At 39.4% G+C, this 19,205-nt stretch overlaps 1 protein-coding gene across 5 annotated transcripts in view; it reads right to left on the bottom strand.

Moving 5' to 3' along the window:
* Positions 1–19,205, bottom strand: part of LOC129453422 (ephrin type-B receptor 3) — a 45,049-nt gene that overhangs the window by 12,247 nt on the left and 13,597 nt on the right. For all 5 annotated transcript variants that reach the window (XM_055217660.2, XM_055217661.2, XM_055217665.2 and 2 more), the window contains exons 2-5: positions 8,969–9,033; positions 4,862–5,534; positions 1,977–2,132; positions 1,141–1,476 (exon numbers count right to left, since the gene is read on the bottom strand). In XM_055217660.2, the coding sequence (XP_055073635.2) occupies positions 1,141–1,476; positions 1,977–2,132; positions 4,862–5,534; positions 8,969–9,033 (1,230 nt within the window). The remainder of the gene's footprint in view (positions 1–1,140; positions 1,477–1,976; positions 2,133–4,861; positions 5,535–8,968; positions 9,034–19,205) is intronic.

Genomic DNA, 19,205 nt, shown 5'->3' with positions numbered 1-19,205 from the left:
TCATTTGTCCCCAGACCTGCTGCTGGCATCTCGGGTTTCTGATTTTATCACGTCCTGTTCACACACTACAGTACCTCTCAACATCTCATTCCTTACTCTCTTGCCTGCGTCTCTCTTCCTTACTTCTTAAAAGCATTTTAATCCCCAGGTCCGGTTCTTTGATCCTTTGCTTCTAGTTTTTTATCATTCTGTCTTTTTGTCCATCCCCATCAAAAGCCCACTTTCCCCCAACCTACTATCAACCTCCCAACCCAGGCCTCGCTCAAAAAAGGCTCACCCAGAAGACAATGCTCCCTGTGCAGCCCGCCTGCTCAGGATTAGGGGCCTCATCCTGCGGAGACAGTGGCAGTAACCATGACGCCCCTTGAGCTGGTGGCCCATATTTATTTTTTGTCTTAAAAGGTGGATGAATATTCAAGGAAAGCCCATGGGAGAATCACCAGATAATCTGCCCAGAGTTGTGGAACCATGGGGGTGGCCTTCTATGTGGGCAAACGTGTCACCCTATGGTTGACCTAGGCGTAACAGTGGCCCGGGTCAAATTTCAATCCCTTTGGACAATCCCTGATAGCAAACATCCTTGCAGCTGGGTGCTAGCATACTGTGTTTAGGTTTAAATGGGTTAAATGTATTTATAGCTAAGAGTGTGTGATTTGAAGTCCAGTGTTCAATTCAAACCTGGATCATACAACAAGAGGCCATCTCTACAAAGATTAATGCATCTTCACATCTCGCTAACCCAGCTCGCTTTAGACTTTCTTAACTATTGAGTGTAGTGTAGCATTGATGCATTCTGTTGGATGAGGTCTAAAGTGAAGTGTTGTGGGTTGGAAGTGTCCTAACTGACCCCATTGTGCTTTGCTATTTCAAGCCAGAGAGAATATAAAGAAAGTGAGTCTTTCAATATCCTTTTTTGAAGGCATACATGGAAGAAAAAAAAAATTCTTTTTAACATCGTCTTTGGTTTAAGATTATCATTAGCTGGTCCAACCTTCTAGACCATCTTACAAACCAGTTGCTATCTGCTTAAAGTGGTTTTTGTACCAAGTCAGTTCAACCAACAAGTGATCAGCTTGGACCATCTAGAAACCAGCTAGAATCTTAAAATGGATTTCCAGCAAGGAAACCCAGTAAACTTACCAGCTTGGTTAGTGGTGATGTTAACAGATGCAAACTGGGGTGTGTAGGGACTCTTGTTGGAGACTCCATTGACAGCCTGAATCTCAAAGCTGTACTGGGTGTGAGCCTGTAGGTTTCTGACAGTAACGTGTCTCACGGTCAGGCCAAGGTGCCGGGGAGAGATGTCCACATTGTCATCACACCGCGTGCAGGTACCGCGCTCAGGCAGACACTTCTTACAGATAACGTTGTAGAGAAGGTCATCTCTTCCTCCTTGGTCACGCGGCTCGCTCCATTCGAGCACCAGCGATGTCTCGTTCACACTGGAGATGACACTGCGTGGAGCTGAGGGCACGGCTAGAAATAAAAAAAAAAACGTTGTCATTGTTATCTACAGAAGATACGAATGCATAATAATTAATTAAATTTGTCTGGAAGTTTTTTCATTTTTATTTAACAAAAATAATATAATTTACTTTTATGCAAAACCATGCTTCTCCTACATGCACTGCATAAGGTAGAAAAAAGCAAGATACAGCAGTAATGTTTACATAGGAAGGCATTTTGGGATGCATCTGTTCTGAGTGCTGACATAGTGAATCATAAAGAATTATATAAAGCAGAAAAGAAAGAAATTATTCCAAAATAATCCTCATATCTGTTCGACTTGTGAATGAGGAATTACATAACATAAAATAAATGAACCATGACTAAGTGATAAATAAATAAAATGGATAACTTCAGAATGTTCAAATGATATTTTTTGTGAAGAAAGAACATGGGAATAGAACAGCACAGCTTGTGGTCGAATTAAGTTGTGTAGAGTGAAGATGAGTATTGAGTTGGGAATAACTTACTAGTACATCCCGAGTCAGGTGAATCGTTGTCTGCCCGATAGTAGCCGTTCCTGCATGAACAAATGCTGGCGGCTCCAGAACTTGTTCTACTGTTGGGTGGACATGGGGTGCAGAAACCTTCACCCTGCTTGGACTTAAACGTGCCTGGACTGCAAGCTTGACAAGAGAATAAGAACAATGTATTACAAAATATTTAACATTAACAAACACTGTAAAATATTTTGGTTTACTATAAAACTGTTCAGGAATCCTAAATTGATCTTAGACATGAAAGGTTGGAAATATTTCTCTGCAACTTGCAATAGCACGATATTTTAAATAGGAATTACGGAAAGGCGATTGCGATCTTTCTGCTCAACTCTTGCCTGCTATACATGGGCTAATGCTTTCCATCTTGATTCTTACAAACTTGGCATTGTGAAGTATGAAGGCACACAGGTTCTTGCTTACGTATTTGTTTGGCAATGTTAATTTGCTGTTGCTTTTCTCTGGGGAAATAACCCCCTCATGGCTAGACGAGTTCCAACAACGTACTCTGGCCCATAAACCCCCACATGCATATGCTAACTGTCAACTTCAATTACAAACACATGGCTCTCAGTTCCAAACACTGGCACTTTTCAAAATGAACTTCTTCGATCAATACTCAAACACGGCGAATGTTGATGCTGTACCACAGGAAACGTTTCTCCAAGTTAAACAAAGCGTATCAGAGGGTACAAGAGAAAGTGCGAGCGTTTATCTTATAAATACAAAGATTAGTGTGTCATTCACAGGTCTTTGGCCTTTGTGAAGCTCAGCCACCCTTTACAGAGCTTGTGTACACATTGTACCGTGCATCTGATAAAGGTAGATGGGTGCACAATGCCATTGTGATCTTTCCACTGTGAATGTCACCCACACTCTGTTGTTAAGTGATCAAAGAGCCAATTTTATGTTTATTAACAGCAGGGATCGAGTATGACGCCAGTTTCCAGCCGTTTTATCAGAAGCCTGTGAGGGTTGAAAATGGCAAATAAAACCTGTTGGGTTTTTAAGGGGTAGGTTTGAACATCTGGTTTCTCGACTGATAGCGTGCAAAGCAGAGCAAACCACTGCGATGTTTCTGAGGTCACCTTCTCAAAGTGAACAATATTGACACAGGGCTCCATTAGAGCAGTGAAACTGTGTTAACTCAGTTAACCAGGGGCTTATTTGTTCAAACATTAATCAAAGGTGCCCGGAGGTGTAGTAGGTAGTGAAGAAGGAACTTCGGAAATGATTCACACAGAGATAAAGATAAAAGAGCGCAAGCCCAGCGAATAAGTTTATTACGTGAAGCAACACTTTGGAGATTAATGAGCCTCCATGTTTTTCCTCATATTTCAAATGTACACAAATCAGCCGAGTCTTCGAGAGACAAATCTAGCTTGAAAGGCCGCTCAAAAATCCCCCTTCAAAAAAGTCAGGCTGTTTTCTGAAGGGTTGAAAGTGCTGATTAATCGTTTTCAAGAAGGTAAGAAGTCAGCCTTTTTCTTTCATTCTCACCTTCCTCTAGCAGCGCCACTGACAGAGCGAGAAAGCCGAGAGGTAAAAAACCCAAAAGAAATGCAAATCTTTGTGCGGTTTCTCTATTGCTCACACTCCATTGCCCAAACCTTCCCGCTGCCTCCCTCATTGAGCGCAGAACACAGAGCTTAAGGGAGTGATTAGAATTCGTGCTCAAATTGGAAGTCAGACGCAACGAAGAGGGGAAATATGGAGCGCTGGGGAAAGAAAGGGTCTTCACGATTAATATTCATGTGAATGTTCTAACTGTACTCTGGCAGGGTATTAATGAGACCAATGGCCTTCAGATGAAGGCGACAGAGAGAGAGAGAGAGAGAGAGAGAGTTGACAAAGATTTATTCCTCCTTTAGTTTCCGGGTTGGCTTGATTAGAGAACGTTTTATCAGGGCTCAGCCGCCAGGGCTTTCACCTTGAGCCGCCACAAGCAAACAAATGGGTTTTTGACTGTACATCAAACAGCAGATTTCCAAGGACTGAACACTTTCCCCAGCAGGTATACATATGCTTAATATGTAATTGTCTGCGGTGGTAAAGCCTTTCATTAGATTGACAACTAGATATTCTTGAATCAACAAATCTTGTGTTGTGGCTGGTTGCCAGGATGTGTTTTTTAGCATTCTGTCATGTGGTTCCTTGGGGGCTGCTTACTGGCTGAAGTCAAAATAGCACCCTTATTCAGCTCTCGGTAAATGACCGTCCATCAGTTTTTGGACACTTTAAAAATTAATAGCACACATCTCCTCAAAAAGGAATTAATTGTTGTCACTGAACTGCCACTAATAATCATCCATTTTATTATACACATTTAGCTCATTTAATTTAGTTCTTTACCCCAGAGGTTTACTCTTCAGTCTTTGTAGTTCTTATAATGTGTTGGAACCAACTGTCTCTTTGTGACCTTTAACATCTCGTGCCTTATCTGTCAGGCTTACTTTTCTCTCTCCGTCTCATGCTCTTCATTAATGTTTCACGGCAGCCCTTGCCCTTGGTCCGAAAATCGATTCCTGGTCTCCTCTCACTCCCGGCTCTCCATTTGACCCCTGACCTCCCACTGTCCTCTCTACTCACTTTCACCGTGGCTATGTTACACGCCAGCCTAATTCATCTCAGTCTAAACCTGATATGTTTTTTGTCAAGACCCCTTCTTTTCTCTCAGCAAAATGTTCCACTCGGATAGACATACGGACTGTTTTACTTATTTATTGGTTTGCTCTGCCTAAATCGAGATCGGAAACCAAATATGCTGTTGGGCCAAACGCCCTCAATAAAAATAGGATGATTTGTCCACGTGGCTTAATGTGATACTACAAGACAAAAACACATATATCAGCACTCACCTTGACACTGTGTATCCTTAACTGCAGGTTCAAACCCGGCCATGCACGTGCAGGAACCCACAGGAACCATCCATTCTCCATCTCCATTGCAGTAGAGTTTGAGAGGGACGGACACTTCAAGAGCATTATGTACACAGGTGCCTGGGGCAATGACTAGCGAGGTGGCTTCAGCGCCTGTTGCTGTCTCAGGGAAGACTGCGAAATTGGCAATAGTTGTGGAGCACTTCTTGTAAAACACCCGGACGGAGATTAAAGACATGCATGCGCCCAAGTCTTGGAAAGCTAGGTAGAAACCAGCCTTGGAAAGTGGACCAAAGCTACGAATCTTAGTATTAACCCGGCCGGATTCCAACATAGAAAAGCTCTCATCAGGAGCAATGGTGTCCACCTTAACGTAAGGGTTCTCCATCCAAAACGGACTGGTGGCCGTGGCCGAATCCGAATCGGATTCGTAGTAAAACAAATTAAAGGTCTCTTTACAGGATCCCGGAATGTTGGGAATACTATTGCAGTCTCGTACGGTGAATTTCATCTCAACGTACACACGGAGAACATCCTTGCGAGGAATGAAGTCACTGCGAAGCCAGTTGTTCTGGTTGACCTCACGAACATTGCACACTTGATATGTTCGAATGGGATTCATGGCATCGTCGTAACCACTTACTTCCTCCCACTGTGGTAAAAGAGATAAACAGCAAACAAAGAGAACATTGTAAGTCAGAGATATAAAACTACATACTGCATAAGGTCACCTTCTGCATTTATTATATCCTGCATTCAAGAATTCTCCTTGCACAATGGCAATAACAAGTGTTTTATCTATAGTACAATACAATACATTTTATTGCCAGTTTTTTAAATTAAACCATTCTCATTCGGATGTTATCCAGGGCTTTCGAAGTTAAGTTCTGAAGCGTTATGCAGCACAGAGGTACGGCAGGGAATAAATCGCTTATTCTTTGCTACAGTTCCACACACTACATGAACAGAGCTCAAGAAACAATATAACAGAGGGAACACGCCGAGAAATAGTGAATGGGGTGGATTAAAGAGAGGGGAAATTAAATCTTGTGCTTTTTGGTTTGTGCGCTTTCAATTACACACGTGCATAGCGCCATTAAGCGGAAAGCAGAGCACCGGTCTTTCATCTGCATTCACCAGTTCAATGAGAAAAGCCACCTGGCATATTTATCAAAATTACCGTGGAGTGTCAGAGCGCCATCAAACAAAACAACGAGTGGATGTTTACCTCCTACCTTGAGTGCAGAGTGCTCTCTCTGTATCACTTCACAATCAATTACCGTTCAATTACACCATCATGATTAAATTGTATTCATGTGGGGCAACGTTTAATCCGATACGCTAACTGAATTGTTTCCTCTATATACCAGAATTAAAAGAAATTGTTTTCTAATAGTGAAATAAAAAATATTTCTAGGAGAGCTTTTTCCGTTGTGGCATTAAAAAAATGCATTGTTTAATTGCAAGAGTGTCCTCTTACAAAATGAAAGTTAGGGGTAATTTACGCTAATTGTTTTTTTTACAGTATCCTAAAGGAAAGGAATCTGTTGTTAACAAGAGTTGTGATTTTAGCTAACATGAGTGACTCATTAGCAATGCAATGAGAGGAATTTAACTTTATGCAAATAAGAGGTGATGCAATACGGCTACCAATGGAATGACAGTGAGGCTAACATAAAAAGACAAACATTGTGAACAAACAAAAACAAATAAGTAGTTAAAGTTTTTACAAACATCATGCTTAAACAATGACTTTCAGTTTGGCAAAGAAACAATGAGAACTTCAAGGCACTGTCGAGTTACAAGTAGAAACAAGCGAACAAACTAGCCAATAAGGAAAACTTAGCACGGCATCCAGAGATTTGTTGTCCATAGTATAACAGCATTTGTGTCGAGGTGAAGGCTTTAATTAACACAGCAAAATGGATGTTGTGCGGACAGGCCATTCATCCCTACGGCCCCAGGGGCCGAAGGCAGACAGAGCTTTCAAAAATCTCTGCTTTATCACGGCCTCTCTGAGCCCAGGGTGCGGGGATCAATAACCTGCACCAGGTCAATGGGACACAAAAAAGAATGAGGTGTAAATGGGCATTTACTTCCATGGAATAAATTGCTGAGGGACGGGAGCTGAGGAGGCGGCCCCACACATCGGGCCGGTTTCCACGACTCAGGGGATTACAGAACAGCGCTACCTAACAGCGAACTTTCCTCTTTAGAAGATTAATGTGTTAAATAGGATGTGGAAAAGAGGTTCAGTTCTCCGTCATCAATTTAACATGATAAATAGTTACAGTACACAATCCTTATTATTGGCCTTGACTAAAAGAGAGGTAATGAATTTTCTTTTAGATGGAGATGCTGTAGGACGATGGTAAATGCAAATTATATAAATATATATAGTCCATTAGTGCTCTCTGTCTTGGCTTGTTGATCTTTGGGTAATCAGCCAATCGGTATGTTTAAGCAATAACGGGTCGGCGTGTTTATTTTGCCTTTACGGTCTTAATGCACACACTGTACTTATCTGGGTTTATGGCTCCCGTTACAGTTGCCTGACTAATGACTCGTAGACGCAGATTAAATAAGAAGAATAAAAAGAAATGTTGAACTAGGGTGGGATTTATTCCAAGTTTTTGCCCCCACTTTTATTATTATCTGGGCACAGTTCCCGTTGCAGTTTTCTTGCCACGACCTACCCATCAAATTTGTGTCACACATAGAAACAAAGGATGGGGAGGGTGTAGCTGTGCCAATTAAGCCTGTAGGTGACTTTCACAAAACCTGTCAACAACCCGCCTGGACTTTATTTCACCCTAAAATTAAAAGAATAAAAATATGTTGCTATAAGAAATTAGGCCTACTATACACTCAAAATGGTCCCAAGCTGTCATTGGAGCAGTACCCCTTCAAAATGTCCAAATATGTACTATTTAAGTATAGATATGTATACTTTTATGTACCTCTAATTTGTACTTTTTAAGGGGCACTGCCCCAGTGATAGCTAGGGAAATATTTTCTGACAGTGATACATTTGTATTTCTTTAATTTATTCCAAATAGTGTCACATGCAAAATTGGGAATGGGTTTGATTTCCTTTATGTAAAGTATTTCTTATCATTTTGAGATTTGAAATGTAACCCGAGTGTTTATGTGGGATTTGTCCCAGTGGGGAGACCGAAAATAAACTGCCAGAACACAGGGAAATTTACGAAAATGCCTCACTGGTGCCACATTTCCCTGTCATTCCTAAAATACAGTGGGGCGGGACGGGTGTAATGTATTGCCGTGTGCATGACGGGGTGCAGAAGGAAAAGAGCCTGGCTGAATGGAAGCATCTGTTAGGGTGCAAAGTGGGCTTAGCTGTGACCCATTGTGTTAGTGGGAGTTTTAGTGCTTTTATGGCAGCGGGGAGGGATATTTACAAGAATAATATATGGACAGGGAAGGTGAGATTCTGACCGATTTGTGTCACTGGGTCTGCTCTTGTGCCTCGGTGCATTGGTGCTAAGTTACTCGGAAGTAAAGGTTTTAGGGAGGGGTGTACGCAACAGCTGGGACGGTGCAGGCGGAGGGCAGGAATGGGGAACATGCAAGACCCTAAAGTTTAGAATTTGAGGAACAGAGGTGAGTAAAAAGCCAAATGCTGGGTGAATATGAGGAAAATGAGTATTATAGAATATAAGAGTGTCTGTTTATCGTCAAAGTTACAAAAATAGTTATCTGTGTTTCTTCTAAAAGCTTACGGGCACAAATTTCACTTCCGGAGAATGAATTTGAGACAGGGGTGAAATCTGATCTGGGATTTGACTTTATCTGATTCAACTCAGAGCTTCCTGTGTTTCACACACTGTACTGTAACTCAGCCACTTGATAGTTTAAATGATACTTATGGATGTTTCTCACTTATACATTTTATATGTACAATAATGTGACGATGCACATTTTTGACAACTTTAACCAAGATAGCATCTTTTCATTTCTGGGTGAAATGTGAACGATGCTTTATTTGTGAGATGTACATTATTTTTACCAAAGATATACACAAGTAATGTGCTTCAAAATAAACACACAAAAATAGCAACTCACCCCAGTTTCAGGATGCGAAGTCCAGGCGAGTTCGGTTGTGGCCCATTTGGTGTCCATCAGTGTTTCTGCGGACAAACAGCAAAGATTCACTGAGCTGATCAAATACCACAAATTGACCAAATGAAATCAAATAAAAAACATTGGAAAGAATTGATTTCACACTTTGCAGGACCAAAGCAACGCATAACTGTCACTGTCCATATGGCTAATAGATATTAATGCATTGCGGTACATTCATGGGCGCAGGAACAGAGAAACACTATCATGCTAATCAGCATTGAAAAGATGGTGGAAAGGGAAAACAGCTTTGTGGGTGATCCAGAAGGCATTGTCAAAGATTTATGACAGCCCTCCTCTAATTAGATTTAATTAAGCGTGTATTTGCAGGGCGGGAAAGAAAAGCTAAGTGTTTTTGAAAGGCAACCTTCTCCCCTTCCCAGAACGTACATGAACACAAAACATCCCTTAAGCTAGCAGCCGTAAAACTCAAGAGGATATATAACCGAGCAAAGGAGCTCTGGAATGACACCATAAAAAGTCACAAAGGAAGATCTGCACAATTTCCTCAATACCCAATATGCTCTGTCTGTCTGTTTTGCTTTGTTCTTCAATTTTCTTCCCACCGGCCATATGTGCAGTTCTCTGTCTTTATTATAATGAAAGCACTCTCATTCAGCATAGACTACAAACACATTGAGACAACCATTTTACTTCCTGCCACCTGCTTTGGCTGTTTATTTATAGCTGTTTGATACAACTGCACCATGCTTCTATGTTTTACAGAAATGCGTGAGATTGTTTTAAATAATGATCAAAAATCACGCTACTAGATAGTACTAGAAAGTATATTTATAACCCTGTAATAAATGAATGGTGGACCGACTCCATTTATATACACCTGCACTGTCACTTAGGTAAAACCCTTTTAAAAAGTAAAGATTTCATATTAGTACCTCAGAGGTTCACCTTATTAAAGGGTACTGCCCAGTGACAGCTGGGATACGTTTTTTTTTTAAGTGTAGAGTTAACATCCGTCTCAGGTAATCCTCTTACAAGCGGACCACACTTAGTGTAAACACTTTGTGAGTGCCTCGCTCAAACCACATTGTGAAGCAGTCAGTCAGAAATGCACGTGAACACATCGCATTTGTAGCGTAACGCTAATCCGTCCCGATGCGTCCGAGATTACAGCCAAACACAGCCGATGGTCAATCGGCCATTTTGCTAACACATAATTTTGGTTAAATGCAGCTTTAAAAGAAAACAACGAACAAAAATGTAAAGTTATGCACAAGACTTAACAGAATATAGCATATGTCTGTCATCTACATGCAGTGACACAGAAAATTTGCTTTGGATAATTGCGACTGCTAAATAAATACATGCAAATCGCTTGAAGCATGCGGCCACGCTTATTGGGGGTGCATGAGATGTTTCTAACACAGTCTGATTTTTAACTAAACTACTGATGTTTTTTTTGGATGACACGGACTGTATTGGGACTGTCGTATTCTGTCATTGACAGATAGACACGATGACATTTTAAAGCACTCTTTGAAAGCTTTCATAGTTGAAAAAGAGACTTCTTTTTCAGCCGCCAGCATTCACTTCATGCTGACAAAAAGCTGGCATGCAGGTACTGGGGCGAATAAAATGCAAGAAAAAGGGAAAACAGAGGAAAAGTAAGCGTGTGTTTGTAAGAGCCTCAGTTCTGACTCAGTGAAATGGGGGAACGTTCGCGGTGCATGCCGCGACTGACTCAGAGTGTTCGGCGGGCTTCTGTTTTGTTTGCATTTTGTAAGCTGCACTGAAAAACAGCAAAGCTGAGCATTGTGTCGACCGAGCGCGCTTTTAGATGAGAAAGCAGTCCTGGCTCAATACGAAAACACAGCAGAGGGTGACCCACCCCTCACCCCGGTCTGTCGCAGTCAGGGGTACGAGAGGCCGTGCCCTCAATGCCACGATTCATTCACGCTTCAGCACGGAGATGACGACGGTACGGTGCCTCCATTATGACCCACGGTTGCTTTTTGCCACAGTTAAAATGGCTCCATCGCTCCAAACAGGGAAAGTTTTGTTTGAGCTACATAGAGCCAGGGGTTTATTTCCTGTTTTTCATTCGAGGAAAAACTGGGAGTTATGGGTATTTTTTAAAGCCAGGTCCTGTAGAAACCCAACGGGCAAATCCACAAACAAGCTTTGAAAAAAATCTGTTTCTTTGCATAACACGTGGACAGCATTTCTTTAGTAGTAAACGGTGTTTGAGGATTGAGAATAGTTCAACTTTAAACCATTAACCCGAGGACATAAGCATGAGTTAGTGAGGCGGAACATTTGAGATTGACGCATAAATTACCTACCATAAAAGTCTACTTAACTATGAAATTTAAAGTGTGAAAACTGGAGTATATGTAAAACGGTAAATAAATGTAATTGCAAATAAACACAACAAACTTTGTCTGTGTCTGTTTATTAATTGTGTAAAATGATATGGGACATATGGTAAAATTATACAAAGCATAATTTACTTCACAATAGGGCTGCACAAAAATAAAGAAAATGCAATAAGCAATTACTTGCTTAGTTATGCGATATACGATAATTCTTTAAGTTTGCGAAATCAATTTGAAGAATAATCAAAAATTCAATAACTAAATAGTAAATAACTACAAAACTATATAACAACATACATCTATCTATCTCATCAGTCTCTGATCTAGGTGCAGCAATTGAAAACTTCGACTATAACTTTTATAATTATTTGTATAAATATGTGTATCACGGTATGCATGTTTGCAATAGTTCTGTAATTTCAATATATCACAACAATATTATACAATGCATAATAGAAAAAAGCCATAAGTTTAAAATGTACACTTAAATATCAATGTATAGTATTATTCACTAGTTTTTACATCTAGTTTTAACAACTAGTAATCAATTAAGCTTGACATAACGTTAAAATGCGTTTAACAGCCTTGTAGTACACAGTAAACTTCCCTGTAAAGTTTTACTAGGAAATGTAAATATTGACTGTTGAAAAATGATTGATGATTTAGCGAATGTGTAGCCGAATGTTTAGGAAACTAAAACGAAAATATGAAAACATGAGTAAATGGTTAAACGTTTATTCATTGTTTCTGGTTGATACACTAAACACATCATATAAACATACTCAATGGCAAACTCAAATTCTCAGAGTTGCATGTTAAAACACACATTTGCAGACACACACACATATTTATTTAAGAAAGGTCATACTTTACATTCTAATCCGCTAATGACAGAGCAGGCTTAATAATAGACGAATACTTTTCTCAGGAACAACACACACATGCGCATTCATTCTGTGCATTTACAAGCGCCTTAAAATATGCTTTTGTTCAAGTGAGGAATCTTTCTGAAAAAGAAGAGTATGTGAACAAAACCACGTCTATTGATACAAAGAATGTGCACTGGATTTAGAAACTGACTAAGGGCCGTGTGGGCAGACAGGTGAGAGATTACCACAGGATTTCAGCCCAACTGTTTTCAGCTTGAGCCATTTCTTTTAGTTTAAATTGTTTAGAGGTTAGGAACCATAAGCAGACCTGCAAAGCAACAAAAATGGATGGAAAAGTAGAATCGCCTGAACAGAATTTGGTATGTTAAAAAAAATAAACTAAATTTTGTGTCCATTTTAAATTTTCTGATTGGATGAGCTGATAACATGTTGTATTATATGAACACATTGCTTGGAAAACAAACAAACCCTGCAGATGGGCAATGAACTATATCACTTGTTATAAGAATTGTTTATTCTGATTATTTTAATATTTCTGATTAACTAAATCACCATATATTTTTATTTTTACCTAAACATTTTTTTATTCAACTGAAAAAAATTCTGAATTTTGACTTACATCCTCATATTCAAAATTTCTATTGACTTGAAAACTTAATGTCTTTCTGCGAATGGGAGGCCACACATGGCAAAACATAAAAAGCGACACTCTGTCTGTCTCCAAACACTTGAGCTCTGTTTTGCCACCTAACACAGAGATGTGTCAACAGCATGGGGAAAACACTGCATTAAACTTATTAAAGCTATTAGACTGATTGCTTTGTATACGCTTTTGTTACTGCTTTTATTAGCTCTTGGGGGGTTACGTGAAGCCGAAATAAAGTGTGTGTTTGGGGGGGTCATGGGGAGAGAGGAAAGGCCCTGAAAGAGGTCGGAGGGAAGAAGGAGGGGGGATTCTATTTAAATTGAAATGTGGTGAGCCGCTCGGGCTTTTGTGCTACGCTGGAGTGTGGTGATTAGAAGAGAGGGTTGCTTTTGGCGAGTTGGCGTTCAATCTCTAATTGGTCGACGGTTCTTGATGTAGGTGGCTGGATCTCCAACACTCTGAATCCTCCATGGGAATTCCATGAAAGGAGACTCCTAATCCCAATCCGTCCACTTGCCGTCAGTCACAGCACAATGGCTGTCACTCTCTCTCTCTTTCTCTCGACCTTTTGTGTACTAACAAGGTCCACTGTCAATGCTACCGAAGCAATGATGCGAGTTTCCGATGACTTAAAGTTAGCATCTTTCAGCTTTAATATGTAATTTTATAAAAGCATTGACTTTTCCCAATTTACAATTCTGGAATCATTTTAACATTTTGTAATGTTTTGAAAGATTAGAACTGACACAAAAGCATAGAATAAGCTTTATTTCCTATGTAGAACATTTGTGAGCTTCCTAAAATCAGTTTTAGTATCACTTATGATCATTTTCGCATTTATTGCGCTATTCTCGAACAACTAACAGTATCAATGCTAGTTACGTTGACAGCTCGGGACACCAAGGCGACAAAGAGCATAAGTACACGGCTACATTTTTGTTTGTTGTGTTAATTAGATCTTCGGAGGACTTTAGAAGACTGCGGGACTACGAGTCTTAGGGGGCCTGATTTTGAAGCTGCCATCATCGGGGGACTTTGGAAAATGAGCCTGTTGGCTTTGATCACAAAGAGTCAGATGCAGCAGCCACACTCCCAGACAGCCCCTAAACGAGCTTGCAGGGTTCATACTGCGACCAAGATGAATATTAAAAGCCTGTCCGATGGTGTGAGCAAGCGTACGACTGCAAAGAGAAGCCCGTGAACCCTGTAGTCTGTCCGTGGTCTGCCAGAGAAAAGGACATTTCACCTCCAACCCACCCCTTTTTCATTCGTTCTATTATCTTTCTTTTCCAAGGCCTTTAATTACAGAGCAGAGTCAATCTAATGAACAGGCAGCCCCTGGGGCAACTGTCTGCTAACCAGGTGTCCTTGCAAGTATGTGCTCTGAGTGGCTAAGTGTGTGTCCTAGCTAGCATGCCTATGTAAAAGAACTCCTAAAGAAGCCGGGGATAATGTCATCTGTTTAACCCAAGGAGACCTTCCCAGCACCCCTTCACCCGAAAAACCCAACGGTTGCAATGTATTGTGGTCGATTCCTATGAATTCACTGCATGTCCCACGAAGCACTTAGTCAAATAGTCACAATGCAGCACATCAGTTACACTGTTGTGGCTAGACAGGACACAAGATGCTTTGAGATGGAGATAAAGCACCATCAGCTATTAATGAGCGCTTAGGCTAACACGTCGGCGTATTCCGATATCGTTGATTCGACACTGCATGAGAGGCGACCATTCGCATTTCTACAAGAATATAATCAATTATAGTCCTTTTTTATTTTCTTGTAGAGAGGAATTAGTGTGTAGCCACAAGGCAAATAGCATAAGCTTTGTTCACAGTTGTTTCCTTCGAAACACTGAAAACGCTGACGTATTCAGCAGCGTTGACGTGCTGGGTATCGCTACGCAACATTTAATGATAGTGTTTGCTGATCAGAGAGAAAGACAGCTGGACTTTTATGATGCGATGTTTGTGGTTTCCTGAGCCCAAAATGACAGCCGAAGTAATATACAGTGTGAGTCAGAACATGTGATTACAAGATACACCCCACCATCATATTCATGGTCGTGATATTGTTCAGAAGATCTAAGCATTGGAGTTTTCTTTGTGTCTACGTTTCTCTTTGACTTTTTGTTTGTGTACAATGATCGTAATAAAGAGTTTCACACACAATAAACTTCAATGCTAAAGTACTGCCTGCTTATTTTTGATGCTTTCCGCCTTTTTTAAACATCAAAACTAAGATAACAAAAATAGAAGTATGCAGTAACAAAAATTTTAAATCAACCCAAACTATTGCACAAATGCAATTGCATTTACATCATATTAAGTGTAGATTTTAAAACTGTAGGCAAGGTTTCTATCTCCTTTCTTTCTTAAGTTTCACTCACACCTTTACAATCTCTTGACTGCTCTCCCCAATGTCCAACGCTATATCAGTCAACAGGAAGTATTTTGACAGGCCTCGCTGATTACAGCCTTTCCATCCACTTTATTCTCCCCCATCCCCTATATCTTTAAAAACCCCTTCTCTCTTCCTACGTCTGTCTATCACACTTCCGAGGTCTCCATGACTGTCCCTGGAAAGCAGACCCAGCTACAATAAATACAGATGAAATCCCTAAAATTTAAGCAGTCATAAGTAAACAGGTTGAGGGGGTAGAGGAAGTTGTAGAAGAGGTGGTGGGACAGTTTGACTATTTTAAGTATGCAGGTCACTTAAGGTCATAGCAATAAGGAACTAATAAAACAGAAGCAACTTACTTTATGTTCTACACACATACATTAAGTTTTGTAAGAACTGTCTGAAATGACCTTTACAACATTGAGATTTCTACAGAAACTCAAGTCAAAATAGGTTTAGAGATATAACTAAGTCTCAAGGTTATGATTTGAGATTTTTGCATTTGTTAGCATTGCTATTTGTGTAAATTGTAAAATAAAGCCAAAGTTGAAGTCATGCAAGGTTGATTTTACATTTCATTTACATGGCAGATGATTTTGGCGGGCGTTCCAGTAGCTCAGTAGTAGAGCGTTGCGTTGAGCAGTGAAAACACAATTAGGGTTCAATCCCAAGGAACACACATACTGATAAAATGTATAACTTTTAATGCACTGTAAGTTTGAATAAATGGTTTGCCAAATGCGTAAATGTGAATCATTTTATTCAAAGTGACTTATTCAAGCTATGTGTGTTCTTTGGGGGCCAACCCATGATCGTTGCACTGCTAATGCACTGCCCTACCAATTCAGCTATGTATACAGTTTATGTATACAATAAGGTATGTTTAATATGATCAGAGTGTGCAACCACAGGTGTGCATTTACAACTTTTAAAATAAAGGACTGAAAAATAATCATGACCATCAATGCATTTTTGGAATAAATTAAGAAAATTGCAATCCGGCGAGCGTGCGGAATCCTACATTGGCTCAGGATCGACATAAGCACATTTTAACCAATTGTCAAACACATCTTCTCCTCAAGTGAAAGACATTAAAAGGCTATAATCACAATAACTATGTTTTGATTGATTTTCTCGTTCTGGTTGAAATTCTACTCTGGCTGTAATAAACTGCCAGGAATGCAAGTCTGCCAATGCCAATGTTTGAAACTGCCTAAAACATGACGCCACGCTCAATAGAGTTCAATGCGTCGTTACCCACAAGTCAGATCTCAGTCAACCTACGTCGCAAAATCTGGCACCTGGTACCAACAACCTGCTATGAACTGTACCGATGTTCTCTACATAAATCACAAAAGACTGTGAGGACATTGGCGTGATTTATGAAACAGAACGAATGTATGTAGAGCATCAATATGGATGTGCGATTTTATGTCAAATAAAATGTGGCGTAAACAATATACGTTGGCCCTAAAAAGTATCTAGACACAGTGGGGCATTTTCCCGGACAGGGATTATCTTAAACCAAGACTAGGTCTTAGTTTATTTAGGAAATATAACTAATTTAAACAAACATGACTTCCTAAAAACATTACTTGTGTGCATTTGGAGGCAAAACAAGGGGCACGGATGTATTTTAAAATATGTCAATGCAAGTTGTTTTCAGTTTGGACAGCTCGTACATTAATTTTAGTCTAGGACAAGTCTAAACCGCCACTTAAACTGCCACTCCTTTTTTTAAATCAAAAGATATAACTGTTAATGCACAACGAACTTACAAGACCAACTGTATTAACATGAACTAATAAAAACAAAGAAATGCTGAGAAACTATATTGCTCATTGTTACTTCATGTAAGCTAACACATTTACTAATGTTTACAAATACAATCTTATTGTGCACTGCAAAAAAAAAAATGATTTTCAAAAAAATAAAAATCTTAGTATTTTTGTCTTGTTTTCAGTAAAGATATCTAAAATTTCTTAAATTTATATATAATTTAAGAAATTTTAGATATTTTTACTGAAAACAAGACAAAAATACTAAGATTTTTTTCTTTAAAATAATTTTTGCCGTGTGAACTGTAAAAAATTACTTTCTTACTTAGTATAAAAAAATCTGCCAATGGAATAAGAAAAATTTTCTTGCATTAAGTGTTTATGAAACAAAGTAAACTTATTTCAGGAAAATTTTTCTTATTCCATTGGCAGATTTTTTTGCTTGTTTTAAGTGCTAATTTACTTAAAGTTTATATTTTTTGTCGAAAAACTAGACTTATTTTCCTAGGTCATTTTGCTCATCAAGAAAATACATTTTAATTTAAGAATTTTTAAATATTTTTACTTAAAACAAGACAAAAAAAATGAAAAATGAGGACAAAGCATATTTAGGCTTTCTTTTTATGAAATGTTAGTCAAATAAATCACACGTGGTTAGTTTACTTGAACACCTGCATGTCATCCACCAAACTCATTAGAATGACTTGGTAGTAATTACAAAATGGCTAGACGTGTTAACATAGTTCTTATGTTATTTAATGCATTCATGTTTATACATTTTAAAGTGTGGCATAGGTGCCCAAATTCTTTTTGGTACCCTTTATATGTTTTAGGTGGTCTCTACTGTTTTTCAACAATAGGGTGGGCGCTCTTTAACATCAAAATGTTATTTCTGATATAGTTGGCTGTGATACACAAACACCTTCCAAACACTGCACTGGTAAGCTGGAATTCTACCATTAGCGTGAGCCATCATCATTATCTACGTTTAAAACAGTAATAATAAAAAACAGAAAAAAGCAAACATCCTCGCAAAGGAACAAAGATCTAGACATGCTGTTATTGGAAATACCTCTGCATTCCCTCTTAGCCCATTGTGTTTTGTAGTCAAAGCCAGGAACAGGCTAGGAACTACTCGTGACTTACCCGTTGCTCTATTCCGGGTTCATTATAAAGGTATTTTGGCACCAAGCTGCCCACTGGCCTTGCCTGTCAGCTGCAGAGAAGAACTGTCTGCTCTAGATGCTGTCCAGGGACTCATCTCCATCTTTCCAGCAGCCCGCTTGCCGCACTTGCCTCCCTTTGACACATTCATTATACCTCTGCTGAGGCAGCCAGCAGACATCCAGGCTAAATATATGGTAATGGCATTATCCCCGGGGACCACTGGAAGGTGTTTGCCATGGTATAACACTAAGGAGGTACTTCAGAGTATGGCAGTTCTTGAAATGCTTCTGTTTTACTTTAGACAAGATGTTTGTGGAGGGAGACATCGGGGATGATGTCAGAGTCGTGACATTACTCTTTATGATCAATATGTGCATGCACGAAATGTGAGTGAGTGAACAGGGATGTCAGCTGGAGGTGTCGTACGCGTGCAATAAAGCACAGGACGTTAATTAAAGTGCAAAAAAAATCCATATAATCTATAGTGACCTCACTTATAAATGTTGGACGACTAGTCGAACCTTATAAAAAAATGAAGATTTGAGCACAATACACTCTTGCGCAAAAGTTCCTATAAGGTTTTTTGTTAGGATTGCCATGATACAATCTGCCCTGATCATCGGCTACTTTTAAACAACCAAAAATGCTGATTATAGGCCGATATATTGGTGCATCACGACTTTAAAGGTTCTTTGGACAACCAAAAATGGTTCTTGTATAGCATTGTTGCATTGTAAAATGTGAAAAGTTGAATCCACTGAGTACACTGCAAAAAATAAATTTTAAGAAAAAGATTTCTTAGTATTTTTGTCTTGTTTTTAGTAAAAATATCTAAAAATTCTTAAATTAAGATGCTTTTTCTTGATGAGCAAAATGACCCAAGAAAATAAGTCCAAAAATATCAAATTTAAGTGATTTTGTGCATAAAACAAGCAAAAAAATCTACCAATGGGGTAGGC

This window comes from Misgurnus anguillicaudatus, chromosome 23 (assembly GCF_027580225.2).
Source record: "Misgurnus anguillicaudatus chromosome 23, ASM2758022v2, whole genome shotgun sequence".
In the NCBI taxonomy this organism is placed as follows: Eukaryota; Metazoa; Chordata; class Actinopteri; order Cypriniformes; family Cobitidae; genus Misgurnus; species Misgurnus anguillicaudatus.
Note: the sequence above shows the minus strand (reverse complement) of the source record. Positions and strands in the feature narration are given on the sequence as shown.